This window comes from Osmerus mordax, chromosome 12 (genome assembly GCF_038355195.1).
Source record: "Osmerus mordax isolate fOsmMor3 chromosome 12, fOsmMor3.pri, whole genome shotgun sequence".
Classification (NCBI taxonomy): domain Eukaryota; kingdom Metazoa; phylum Chordata; class Actinopteri; order Osmeriformes; family Osmeridae; genus Osmerus; species Osmerus mordax.
This window is the reverse complement of record NC_090061.1, coordinates 12,804,449-12,816,963: the sequence shown is the minus strand read 5'-3', so window position 1 is coordinate 12,816,963 and position 12,515 is coordinate 12,804,449. Positions and strand designations below refer to the sequence as shown.

Genomic DNA, 12,515 nt, shown 5'->3' with positions numbered 1-12,515 from the left:
TGTACGGTTCACCTGTGCTAGCTAATCACATCGCTTCACTCTGAGTGGACGGATTGGCTAGATGAGTCGGGAGGGACGTCCCCCCTTTCTCAGTTGCCATTGGAGACGTGAACCTTCCACAGTTGCCCTAGAGACAGCGGGGTCCCTTCTAAAGGGGTAGGGTGGCAGGGCTGGCTTGTGGTGTTGCCGACACAAACAGTAACCAGGAAGGAAGCATCATCTAAGAATGGTAAACAGATCCATTATGACGTCGCCATAAAAATGCTAAAGCTGATGCTTATGCTACCGCTAATCAGGTTACTGGAACAAATGAACGATGGAAGGTTGTCACGCTCAGAGAATGAAGGTGGGATTCAGAGAAAGCAAGCCTATGTTTCTGCATTAGGGCAAGCTGTGCTGCTGAGTCAGCAGTATAAACAACACTCACTCAACATCTCACTGAACACTCACCGTAAACTGGGAAACCAGTTTGAGTCCAGTCACTGTCAGTTTAGTTTGACAGGTTATCTAGAAATCAATACACACACACACATTAATTTGCATACAAAATGAAGCCTGTGTGCACGCACACACACACACACACACACACACACACACACACACACACACACACACACACACACACACACACACACACACACAGACACACACATGAACACACACACCCACAGTAATCCCCACAGCACATGTTCTAGGGAGGGTGCAGTGTGGAGGGTTGGGGTGGTTACAGCCAGAGCTAGGTCTAGGAACAGACCACGTTTACTACCACAAACAAAAGTCACATGGTGTGACTTCCAAGGTCCTAAAGCAGGCAAACAAACCAACAGCACATCCAACTCTGTGAGAGTTCCGTGTTTACAACATGAGCCTGGAGGCTTCAGTCTTGGGAAAAGCAGAGCTGAGTGTGTTCCACTGGGGTTGACAGCATTAGCCTTAGCATGAACTGGTACACTGAATTCAAATGTAGCTTGGTAACAATGTCGGTAGACTACTCGTACAACTGCACCCACTAACTGTGTAGCTTCAGCTTACAAATTACAACTATACACCTCTGATTATCCAACTCCAGCTATTAATATACATTATTATGGATATTAAAAGACATTGGCTTAAGAATAAGTTTGAATCCATCAATTACTCTCTTCCTGCATGGTGAGGGGTTAGCATGTTAGCATCTGCTGCTGATACGTCTAGTGGTTATGCTTTAGTATGTCAGCACTGAAATATTTTGACTCAGTAGTAAGGCTTTAGCATGTTAGCATCTGCATATGCTAAATCTAAGGATGAGGGGTTAGCATCTTTGCGTCTGCAGCTGTGGTCATTATAACTCTGATGATTAGGGCCCCACGGGGGGTCTAGCTGATTGGGTATTTATCTCCAGCCAACAGACACAATTAAAATTCCCTTCTCCCTGGAACCCCCAAACACACTCTCCCCTCGCCACCCCCCTTCTTGCTTTCCCCCCTCTTGTTCCCGCTATCCTCATCCAACTGCGCCCCCCCCGAACCTCACTTTCCACACACACACGCACACACACAGCTCTCCTCCTCCTCTGTTCTCTCTAATATCCTTCCGCTAACCCCTCCTCCTCCCCACCCGTCTCTTTGGCCGTCTTTCTCTCTGTTTCATTCCCTGTCTTCAGTCTCTCCCCACCCTCCTCCCCCCTCTCCCCATCTCCCTCCCTCCCTGCTGGTCTTTGTGGCCCTGATAAAGCTCAGTGATGTATCGTTGTGTGAGTGGCCATGCTCCCTTCAGCATGTTGGCCAAACTACACAAACTAATTGTTTTACTGCTGCTGTCAACAGTATGCTAAATCCCCTAGTTGGCTGGGCATAGGATTTACACACACACACACACACACACATACACACACACACACACACACACACACACAACCATACACAAACACGTACATACTGTACATACACAAGCGCACATACACACACTTACTTATATTTAAGCGCGAGGGGTGTTGATGGTGTAACAGAGCATGTATGACCAGAACCACTGACAATCACAGCAGGGGGCGTTCGCTTATCCTCGCCCCACGTCTGTGCCCTGGAAGCTGGACTGAGGTTTGCTGCCACCCTCCTGTCCTCCACTCCCCTGGATCTCTCCCCCCACTCTCACCCTTTGACTGATGCAAAATGAGGAACACCTCAACTGTAATTAATGAGCCGTTTGAGGTCAGGCCAAAACATGGGAGTAAAGGAGAGAGAGAGAGAGAAAGAGAGAGAGAGAGAGAGAGAGAGAGAGAGGGAGAGAGAGAGAGAGAGAGAGAGAGAGAGAGAGAGAGAGAGAGAGAGAGAGAGAGAGAGAGAGAGAGAGAGAGAGAGGAGGGGGGGGGGGGGGGGGGAGAGGGGGAGAGGGGAGAGGGGGAAAGATATAATGAAATATAGGGACAGAGAGGGAAAGAGAGGAAGAGAGAGAGGGCAAGAGAGAGGGGTAGAACGAGCAGGAACTCAGAGACAGAGAAGGGGGACACTAACTGAGGCTGAGTGACACATCTCCAGGGCGTTTCTGTGTGTGGTCCAGGCCTGGGGCAGATGGTGGTGTCCTCCACAGAGCCACAACAGCCCGTGCTGATGAGGCCTGCTGTGACTGCACCTCCCTGGGGGAGAACAGGGACTCCTCCAGGGGTAAAAACAGAGAATTAGAGGTCCTCTTTCTTAGCCAGACTGATGGATGTGGCTGGCCAAGACTGTGGACTAAACAACCATCTCTTTCTCTGTCTCTTTCTCTCTCTCTCTCTCTCTCTCTCTCTCTCTCTCTCTCTCTCTCTCTCTCTCTCTCTCTCCGCGTGTGGCTGACCAAGCAGCCTGTGGACTAAACAACCAAACTGTGTCTCTCCCACTCTCTCTTCTCTTCTCTTCTCTTCTCTCTCTCTATCTTCTCTCTCTCTCTCTCTCTCTCTCTCTCTCTCTCTCTCTCTCTCTCTCTCTCTCTCTCTCTCTCTCTCTCTCTCTCTCTCCGGATGTGGCTGACCAAGCAGCCTGTGGACTACACAAGCAGGCTGGACGTGATGATGAAGAGTGAAGACCAGTCTTACTGAGGAGCAGTCGCATGGAACCCTCACAAGGAATGGAAACACAAGCTACATATAAACACACACTCACCAAAACAGATGGCCTGTGTCATGCTGACTGGCCAGACAGCATAGCCAATAATATCAGCATATGCTGCAATGGAAGGGTGATGATTAAAATACCCGATATGAAAAATGTAGGATAGAACGTTGGGGATGGAAGATCATTGTGCATTCTGTATGTACTGCTGTGTGACTGTGTCTGTGTCTGTGTGTGTGCGTGTATCTATTGCTGTGTGACTGTGTCTGTGTCTGTGTGTGTGCGTGTATCTATTGCTGTGTGACTGTGTGTGTGTGTGCGCGTGTGTATGTACGTGTGCATGTGTGTGTGACTACAGACACTGTGTCCTGTGCTTGATGATCGCCCCATAGCCCTAACAGATCCATCCTTTGACATCCGTGTCCGACACACTCCCACTCAAGGGGCATTCACACACACACACACACGCATGCACACGGTAGGCATGGTGGACATGTGTGTGCGTCTCTCCAGAGTGGGCTGCTGGCGGGAGAGGATCAGAGGGAACATCCCTGCCATCCATCGCCGACCCCACAGAGACGGAAGACCCTCCGCCGTCTGCCTCGTCTCTGCCGGAATGTCTCCCTAGCAACCAGCCGTTGGCGAGGTGATTGGACCAGCATGCCAGCGGTTGCCATAGCTACAGCAAAGCTCCCTTCCCTCCCTTTCTCGCCCTCTTTCTTTCCATGCTCTCGCTCTCTCTCTCTCTCTCTCTCTTTCTCTCTCTTTCCATAGCTCTCTATCGCTCTGTTGCCTCTGTATTGTTATCGTTTCTCTCGCCCTCTCTTTTTTCTCTCTCTCTCTCTACCTCTGCCTCTCTTTCATCTCCTTTCCCCGTATCTCTGTCTTGCTCCCTTCTTGCTCTCACTCACTCATTCACTCTATCTTTCTTTCTAAGCTCCTATTTCCATCCCTGTCCCTGTCTCTCCCCCACTCTTCCTAGATTGATGTCATTAGCACCATGGTTTAGTAGTTAATGGCTTCAAAGAGGGGACAGCTCTGAAATGAGCCAGGGGGAGAGGAAAGGAGACCAGAGATTCTAGTCAACCCATCCAGGGGTACTGACACATCCAGGGGTACTGTCACATCCAGGGGTACTGTCCCATCCAGGGGTACTGACACATCCAGGGATACTGTCACATCCAGGGGTACTGTCCCATCCAGGGGTACTGACACATCCAGGGGTACTGACCCATCCAGGGGTACTGACACATCCAGGGGTACTTGACCCATCCAGGGGTACTGACACATCCAGGGGTACTGACACATCCAGGGGTACTGACACATCCAGGGATACTGTCCCATCCAGGGGTACTGACACATCCAGGGATACTGTCACATCCAGGGGTACTGTCCCATCCAGGGGTACTGACACATCCAGGGGTACTGACCCATCCAGGGGTACTGACACATCCAGGGGTACTGACCCATCCAGGGGTACTGACACATCCAGGGGTACTGACACATCCAGGGGTACTGACACATCCAGGGGTACTGACACATACAGGGGTACTGTCACATCCAGGGGTACTGACACATCCAGGGGTACTGACACATACAGGGTACTGACACATACAGGGGTACTGACACATCCAGGGGTACTGACACATACAGGGGTACTGTCACATACAGGGGTCATTGACACATCCAGCCGTCACCCCAGTCAGAAGCCCTCCTCTCTGGCTGTGTGAGGGTGTGTGGATAGCATGCCTTTGTGGGAACTGCCTTCACAGTAGTTCTAATAAATCAGTTTGGACTCAGGAAAAACTGCTGAGAGAAGCTTGTATGGTTTTGGAGGTTGATCTGTGTGCTGCTGCGGCTGTGTGTGTGTGTGTGTGTGCATGTGTGTGTGTGTGTGCATGTGTGTGTGTGCGTCTCTGTCTGAGTAGAGATCCATATGGGCCTGTGTTTAGCCCGCTGACAGTCCTGCTGTCTCGGCTGGCATCAGAGAGCCACTTACGGGGGCGCAGGGAGGGGGAATGTGGTCAGTGTGTCATGAGGACAGTATGCTGCTTCCTGCCCCATCAACAGTAACACAATACCCCCTCAGGAGGAACAAACTGCATGTTTTCAGCGAGCTAAAGCCAGACGCGCAAAGCCATCTCATATCACCATGACTGGGACCATATCCGTCTGTCAGGAAGACCGTCTCTCTGTTTCTCCACTGGCGGGTACTTTGCCTCGGTGGGCTGTGCGATTACATGGCAGATTATCCATGCTATACTGAGCTGCTTTTGAAGGAGAGGTTAAATACACATGATTAGGGTTCTATTCTCTCCGCGAATTACCATCATCAAACGCCCCCCAACCCCCCCCAACCCCCCCTCCCCCCCCCCCAGCCCCCCTCCCAGCCATCCAACCGCTGTTGGAAGCTGGAAGGAAGAGACAGAGGGAGATACAGTGTGTACGTGTTCATATGTGTGCATGTGTGTATGTGTGTGTGAGAGAGAAAAAGCCAGAAAGTAAAGAAAGAAAGAAAGAAAATAGTCAAACTGTTTAGTTGCACCAGACACAACGTTGATCTTTCAAGGTCTGCTGGATGCGAAAACAAATACAGTTTACTCTATGTGTCCCCCACAGCAAGATACAAAGGCATGGAAAAGTTGGATGTCTCAAAACAAATGCACATCAAGCGGCTAATGAAGAGGGAAGGCAGATGTGATTTTGTCAGTTGGCAAAAGCCGCTTGTCTAAACTGTAAGATGCTGCCACAATGCTGTCTAGCCCTCAGCCTTCCAATCACACACAGCACACGCCAATGTCATACCGTACCGTGATGGGAAATTGATTTCATGCTCGAGTAAACGTGGCTCGGTGATGGAGAGAGAGAGAGAGAGAGAGAGAGAGAGAGAGAGAGAGAGAGACGAAGAGAGAGAGACAGAGAGAGGGAGACAGAGAGGGAGACAGAGAGGGAGGGAGGAGGGAGGGAGGGAGGGAGGGAGGGAGGGAGGGAGGGAGGGAGGGAGGGAGGGAGGGAGGGAGGGAGGGGAGGGAGGGAGGGAGGGAGGGAGGGAGGGAGGGAGGGAGGGAGGGAGGCATGGTCACATTCATGGTCACATACGCAGACCGACAAGAGTGACAAGATCAAGAGATTAAATAGAGTAAATAAAATAAACAACATGCCTGTGTGTGTGTTTGTGTGCCTGCGTCCATCCATGCGTGGGTGCGAAACACCGATCAAACAATACGGCTTTAGAAAGCCTGCTAAACAGAAGCCAGAGAAGCTACTGGATGGTGCATTGTGGGTAAAAGGCACAGCACTGCATGATGGGAGAGCTGGCTGAGAGGCAGGGAGGGGGGCAGGGAGGGAGGGGGGCTCTCTGGAACACAGGAGAACAGTAGGGATGAGAGGGAGATCCACAGTTCCTGTACACAGCACCTCTCATTCCGACAGTGCTGGAACTGGACTCAGCAGGATATGGGTGAACTGTGGCTGACACTGTGTCAAACAGTGAGTCATTTGACCGCTCCGATATCAGTTCCCACTAGAGTCACCGCAGCTGAATGCTCGAACTGTTTCAGTAATTGAGCAAGAGTATAATGGAGAGCAGCAACAAAGGCCTAGACAAGTCTGGATCAGAGAAGGCAGGGAGAGGGATGGATGGAGAGAGATAGAGAGAGGGAGGGGGGGATGAAAGGAGGGAGCAGGGCGGGGGAGGAGCTAAACTGTTTGAGGAGTAGACAGCTGTGGAGAGAGAAGAGTGGGAGAGAGTCAGTGCAGCTATAATCTCTCTCCCCTTTCACTCGCTTTCTCTCCTTCTCTTCCTCTCTCTCTCCTTCTCTCTCCTTCTCTCTCCTTCTCCTGTATTTCTCTCTTAGTTTGAACTCCATCCAGTCTCTGGGGTCTCTGATGGGGCTCTCCTATTGGCTGATGGCTCCACAGTGATGCTGATAATAACCACCAACCAGAGCCAGGGAGCCCCCTTCACATGGTTACCACAGCAACGCCAACTGCAACACACTCACACACAACTCACGTGTGTGTGTGTGTGTATAGAGTGAGAGATAGCATATCATGACAGCTCATCTCTAAACTAATTACTCTTCAGTGAGTTGCATACACAGATGTCCTGTGCTGTACGTAGCTTCTGCAATGTACAAACATAAAACAACAAAACAACAGACTGTTGTAGGGAGAGCGACAAGCTATACTTGGTAGCTTCTGAGTAGGTTATGTAATATAATGTGTAATATACCGGCTTCACCAGGTACTAACTAAAGCTGAGAATTTAATTACCATCAGTGTGTGTAACACTCGATAAACCCTTGACCTAAGAGTGCAATATATGCGGCACACACACATATACACACCTTAGCAGGAGCTCAACCCCCCTATAAGGTTCCTCAAGTGTATGTATGTGTGTGTGTGTGTGTGTGTTTGTATGTAGGTCAATTGTAAACAAGCAGACATAGTCGTCCAAAATTCATTTTTTCAGCAACAGTTGGTCATTGTGTGTGTGTATTGAACACCTACCTGTACAGGTGAAACACTTGACATGAAAGTGTGTGTCCTGGACTCGCACAACTTCCCCCTTACACACCTCCCGACAACGCTGGCATCTGATTGGTCCAGAGCTCTTCTCCCGCCCACCGAGCCTTGCTGATAGGGTACTGCTGGAGACAAGCAGATCATACACTTAAACCAATCAGTACAATCAATCACAACAACAACCAGAACATTCTCATCATGCACTTTTAGACACTCCTACAACATATGCTGTGTCATTCTTAGGGTAATCTTCAGACAAATAGATTTCATATCGATTTGGTACGGGTGTGAGACAGTGTGAGAGATGATGGAAGGAACCATACAGTCGGGCTGTCAGAGCCATTCATGATGAGCGAGCATCCTGTTAGCTGTGAAGGAGGACTTCCCAGTCGTCCAATCAGATAAGGATGAGCCACGCTAACGCGCCGTGAAGCTGTTACTGCAGATCTGTCTGACACCTCTGGAAGTATCTCTCTCTCTCCTCCTCCCTCTCCTTCCTTTCTCTCTCTATTGCTGAGTCAGTGGTAGTGTGGGAGGCTGATATAGATCTCACAACCTCATTATACACCAGGTTACTTTACATTAACCGGGACAGAGAAGACTCCAAGACACTGGAGTCCTCAATTATATTAGATCACCTGCCTGTCTTGTCTGTCTGTCTGTCTGTCTGTTTGCTTAACTGTCAGGGGAGGAAAATGTGTGGGTCTGTCTTTCTCAAACAGAAGTACGTGTGTGCGTGTGTGTGTTTGGCTGTGTGTTTGCATTTGCATGCATAGCTGTGTGGGTGAGTCCAGTATGTGAATGTGTTTCCAACTCTCCCACAGAGTCTATCAGTCCATTGTTTTCCTCACAATGCCAGAAAGATCCATGCCAGAAAGATCCTTAACGCCCACTTGCCAGCCCCTGTCCAGCCCTGACTAGCCCTGACACATTCCCCCAGCCCTGACTAGCCCTGACCATTTCCCCCAGCCCTGTCTAGCCCTGACCCATTCCCCCAGCCCTGCCTGAGCCCTGACCATTCCCCAGCCCTGTCTAGCCCTGACCATTCCCCCAGCCTCTGACTAGCCCTGACCATTCCCCCAGCCCTGTCTAGCCCTGACCATTCCCCCAGCCCTGACTAGCCCTGACCATTCCCCCAGCCCTGTCCAGCCCCCCAGTCCCCGAGTCTTCTCCAGCCCTGCCCAGTCCCCCAGTCCTGATCAGCCCTACCCTGCCCAGCCCTGCCCAGTCCCCTGGTCCCCCAGACCACCAGTGCCCCAGTAAACCGGTCCCTGTCCCGTGCTTGTTAATGGATGAATGACAGAGAGAATGTGTGTGGATGTGTCAGAAAGAGAGTGAGAGAGAAAGTAAGTGAGTGTGAGACTGTTTCTGGGACACAGGATCCTGAGAACAGCATCTGGGCTAATAGAGTGCTGATCTTATCAGGTGTGAACTGAGGGTAATGTGGTTTAATGTCTGGAATTAGTCACAAAGGAAGCACACACACCACTTCTACAATACCTCACTTCTCACACACAGGAAACACAGCACCAAAATAATACTAAACAGCCTCACCTTCCCACAGTCCTTAGCTATGGAGTTATTCTGTGTGTGCTGTATTTCTTACAGAAGGGTCTGGAAACTTGTAGTGTCTAATCCTGACATAATCAGAGCGAGAGGCCCTAGGTGCAGTAAATAGGTGATGGATTAACCTTAATCTGAACCTGAGGTAAATAATCTGCTATCCCACATAGACCTGGGAAGTATGGGTAAACTGGGATTAGGGCAGACCAGTGTGTTTGATAGAGTTTGTGTGTGTGTGTGACAACGCAGGTTATAATCCCTGGGATTACAGGTGTGTCCCAGGTGAATGGAACATTTCACCCCCCCCCCCCCCCCCCCCCCCCCTCCAGCCCTAAGGCAGAATCCATGGCTCCCACAGCATCGAGGAGTGGTAGTAACTCTGATTGGCTTGTTGATCTGTCTGTTCGTCATTCTCAACCCCTCTTCTAATCTACACAGTCCTATCTAGCTTCTGAAGTCAGTGAATAGTTTCCAGGATTTAGCCTGTGGTAATCTCCTCGCATGGCGAATCAGACAACAAAGCCTAGAATAAAAACGCACATGCACACATCCATTCAACCTTCTACCAACCCACACACATACACAGGCACACACCTCACACACGCACCTCTTTCTCCCCACACACAACATCTCCCCTCACTTCACACACGCACACACGCAGGTCACTCTTCCAGGTGGAAAGCAGCAGATTGGGGGGGGCCATAGGTGCTGAGCCCAGACCGTGTGAGGCCAGTGTGTGAGGCTGTGGGAGCCCAGGTGCTCCTGGACCAGCTGGTGTTCCTGGGGCCTGGGGTGCCTGCTGCTATTCACAGCCCTGCGACCTGACCAGTCTGCCGGGAGCTCGCCGTCACAGGGGATTGTGGTCTATTGGAGCTGACAGGTCCTGCCCTTGGTCTCCTCTCAGCCCAGAGGTTGGGAGAGAGAGAGAGAGAGAGAGACGGACAGACAGAGAGAGTCGTACTGTAACAGAAGCACTCAGGTAGATGAGCCTAAAGAAGCTTAGACACTGACCTTTGTCATTTGAATATTTTAAACAGAGTGGACTGTCTCCCTCCAACAGTGTTATGACTATTCATTCAAATAGATGCTCTCTCTCTCCTTCTCTCCTCCTCTCTCTCCTTCTCTCCTCTCTCTCCTTCTCTCCTCTCTCTCTCCTCTCTATCTCTCTCTCTCCTCTCTCTGGACCTTGGAAGGGACCATACATCAGACAGTGATGGAGTGTCCAGTGACATCACCGACACGCCGTTGTTCTACGGCAGGAGAAGAGGGTCAAACTGTCCCTGACAGACTGAATGATCCACTCACTCCCAACCCAATCCAAGGTCAAGCAATGGGTGTGTGTGTGTGTGTGGGGGGTGGTGGGGGGGTGGGGGGGGGTGTTGTCTGGATGCAGGACCAGAGAGCTAGAATGGGAAATGTCAGGTCTGTGTATGTACCGTATGTGTGTGCGTATGTGTACAGTATGTCTGTGTGTAGGTGTGTGTGTGTGCTTGCCCATTCTTCCTTTGTTCAGTCAGTGGTTGAACTACATAGCGTGGGAGCCGTGATAGATGATGCTTGCTCTGGCTCCGACGGCTCTACCGATGAGGTGGGGGAGTGGCTATCATAACTGATACAGCTCGCCATCCACCATTGTTTTATATCATACCCCTCACACACACACACACACACACACACAGACACACACACATGCAATGCACACGTGCACAGGACATACACACAAAGACACACACAGACACAAACACACACACACACATCGTACACAGACGCACACCTGCATACATGTCATGCAGAGGCACACACACATGCAAACACACATGCATGCACAGACACACATCCATACACACACACCCCAGACACATTCACGCACAGACACAGAGACGCAGACACACACGCACACATACATTGTGCACAGGCACAGACGCTACACATGTCACACAGACACAAGGGATATGGTCACAGTCACAGACACACAACGACACTCACACACAGACATGCATGAAAGAGAATCCAAACACATGCATGTGCTATCTGAGGTTTAAAGGTGACTGATTGTATAGCAGAGAACAGGCATGCCATCCGAATGTGTAACTAACTATGTGTCCTCAGGTTTCCCCCTTTAAAGAAAGAAAGAGAGGGGAGACAGACAGATGCAAAGAACATGAGAGAGAGAGAGATAGGGAGAGAGAATTACAGTAAAAGAGAGATGGAGGCAAAATAGAGAAAAGAGAAACAGAGAAAGAGATGCGGAATATAAAAGAGAGCCAAAGGGGGATAGAGAGAGGGGGAGAAAGGGATTGGAGAGAAACAGAAAAGTGAGGGGAGAGGGAGAGAGAGAGAGAGAGAGAGAGAGAGAGAGAGAGAGAGAGAGAAAGGGAGAGAAAGGGAGAGAAAGGGAGAGAAAGGGAGAGAAAGGGAGAGGAGAGTGAGATGAAAAGAGTGAGGCAGGAGAAAGAGAGAAAGAGAGATGGAGGGAGGGTGAGAAGAGGAGAAAGAAGGAGAGAGGGGGGAACCACATGTCAGCACTGCCAGTGATTCATGACTGTGCTGGTCTTCTGGTCCCTGAGCTCAATGATCAGTTTATTGATCAACATGTGTTTATCACTCCTCAGAAACACACACACACACAGCTGCTGTACCATGGACACACACACACACACAATACAACATCATGCATACACACAGACATATGCACACAGTGTAGAGAGTCTAGACACTAATACACTGTGTGCAATTGGCCTTATTCATCAATGTGTCCAGGTATTGGGTGTATGGTGTCTGTGTGTGTGTTCGTGTGTGTGAGGATGTGTGTGTGTGAGGATGTGTGTGTGTGTGTATCAGCCAGAGAAAGACTCCGCACCCGCAACTAACCTGCTGCTCTTCCTGCAGTCAGGCAGAAAATAGAGTACAGGGACAGACGCACACCCGCACACACACATTGCACACACGCATACACACACACACACGCACACACACACACAAACACACACAGCTTTCACCTCTCACACAATGCTTGCTCATTGCCCATTATGAATGGAGGGCCTAGAAGATGAAGAGAGACAGAGAGACTCTGGGTAATTACTCTGTATGTGTCTGTGGCCACCGGGCACTCATAGCCAATGTAGCATAAAATATGGTACAGCACTGGCTAACAGGCTAAAACAGAGAGGAGAGGAGAGGAGGAGAATAGGGAGGAGAGGAGAGGAGGAGGAAAGGAGGTCGCAAGAGGAGAGGTGGGGGGTGAGGTGGAGGAGAAGAAAAAACTGCTGTTCATTTCTTGGCTCATGTTCCTGCTGTGTTTGTGCCTGGGGCCAGAGCACTGACACATGTCACACTGCCATCTGCCTGCTGTGAGGCACA

The 12,515-nt window shown here is 50.3% G+C and overlaps 1 protein-coding gene across 1 annotated transcript in view; it reads right to left on the bottom strand.

The window, feature by feature from the left end:
- The window catches only part of ablim3 (actin binding LIM protein family, member 3), a 12,423-nt gene extending 7,834 nt beyond the window's left edge, over positions 1-4,589 (bottom strand). Inside the window, exons 1-2 of the mRNA XM_067248193.1 lie at positions 4,456-4,589; positions 4,279-4,346 (exon numbers count right to left, since the gene is read on the bottom strand). Of these exons, the coding sequence (XP_067104294.1) occupies positions 4,279-4,346; positions 4,456-4,589 (202 nt within the window). The remainder of the gene's footprint in view (positions 1-4,278; positions 4,347-4,455) is intronic.
- Between the last annotated feature and the right edge of the window lie 7,926 nt (positions 4,590-12,515).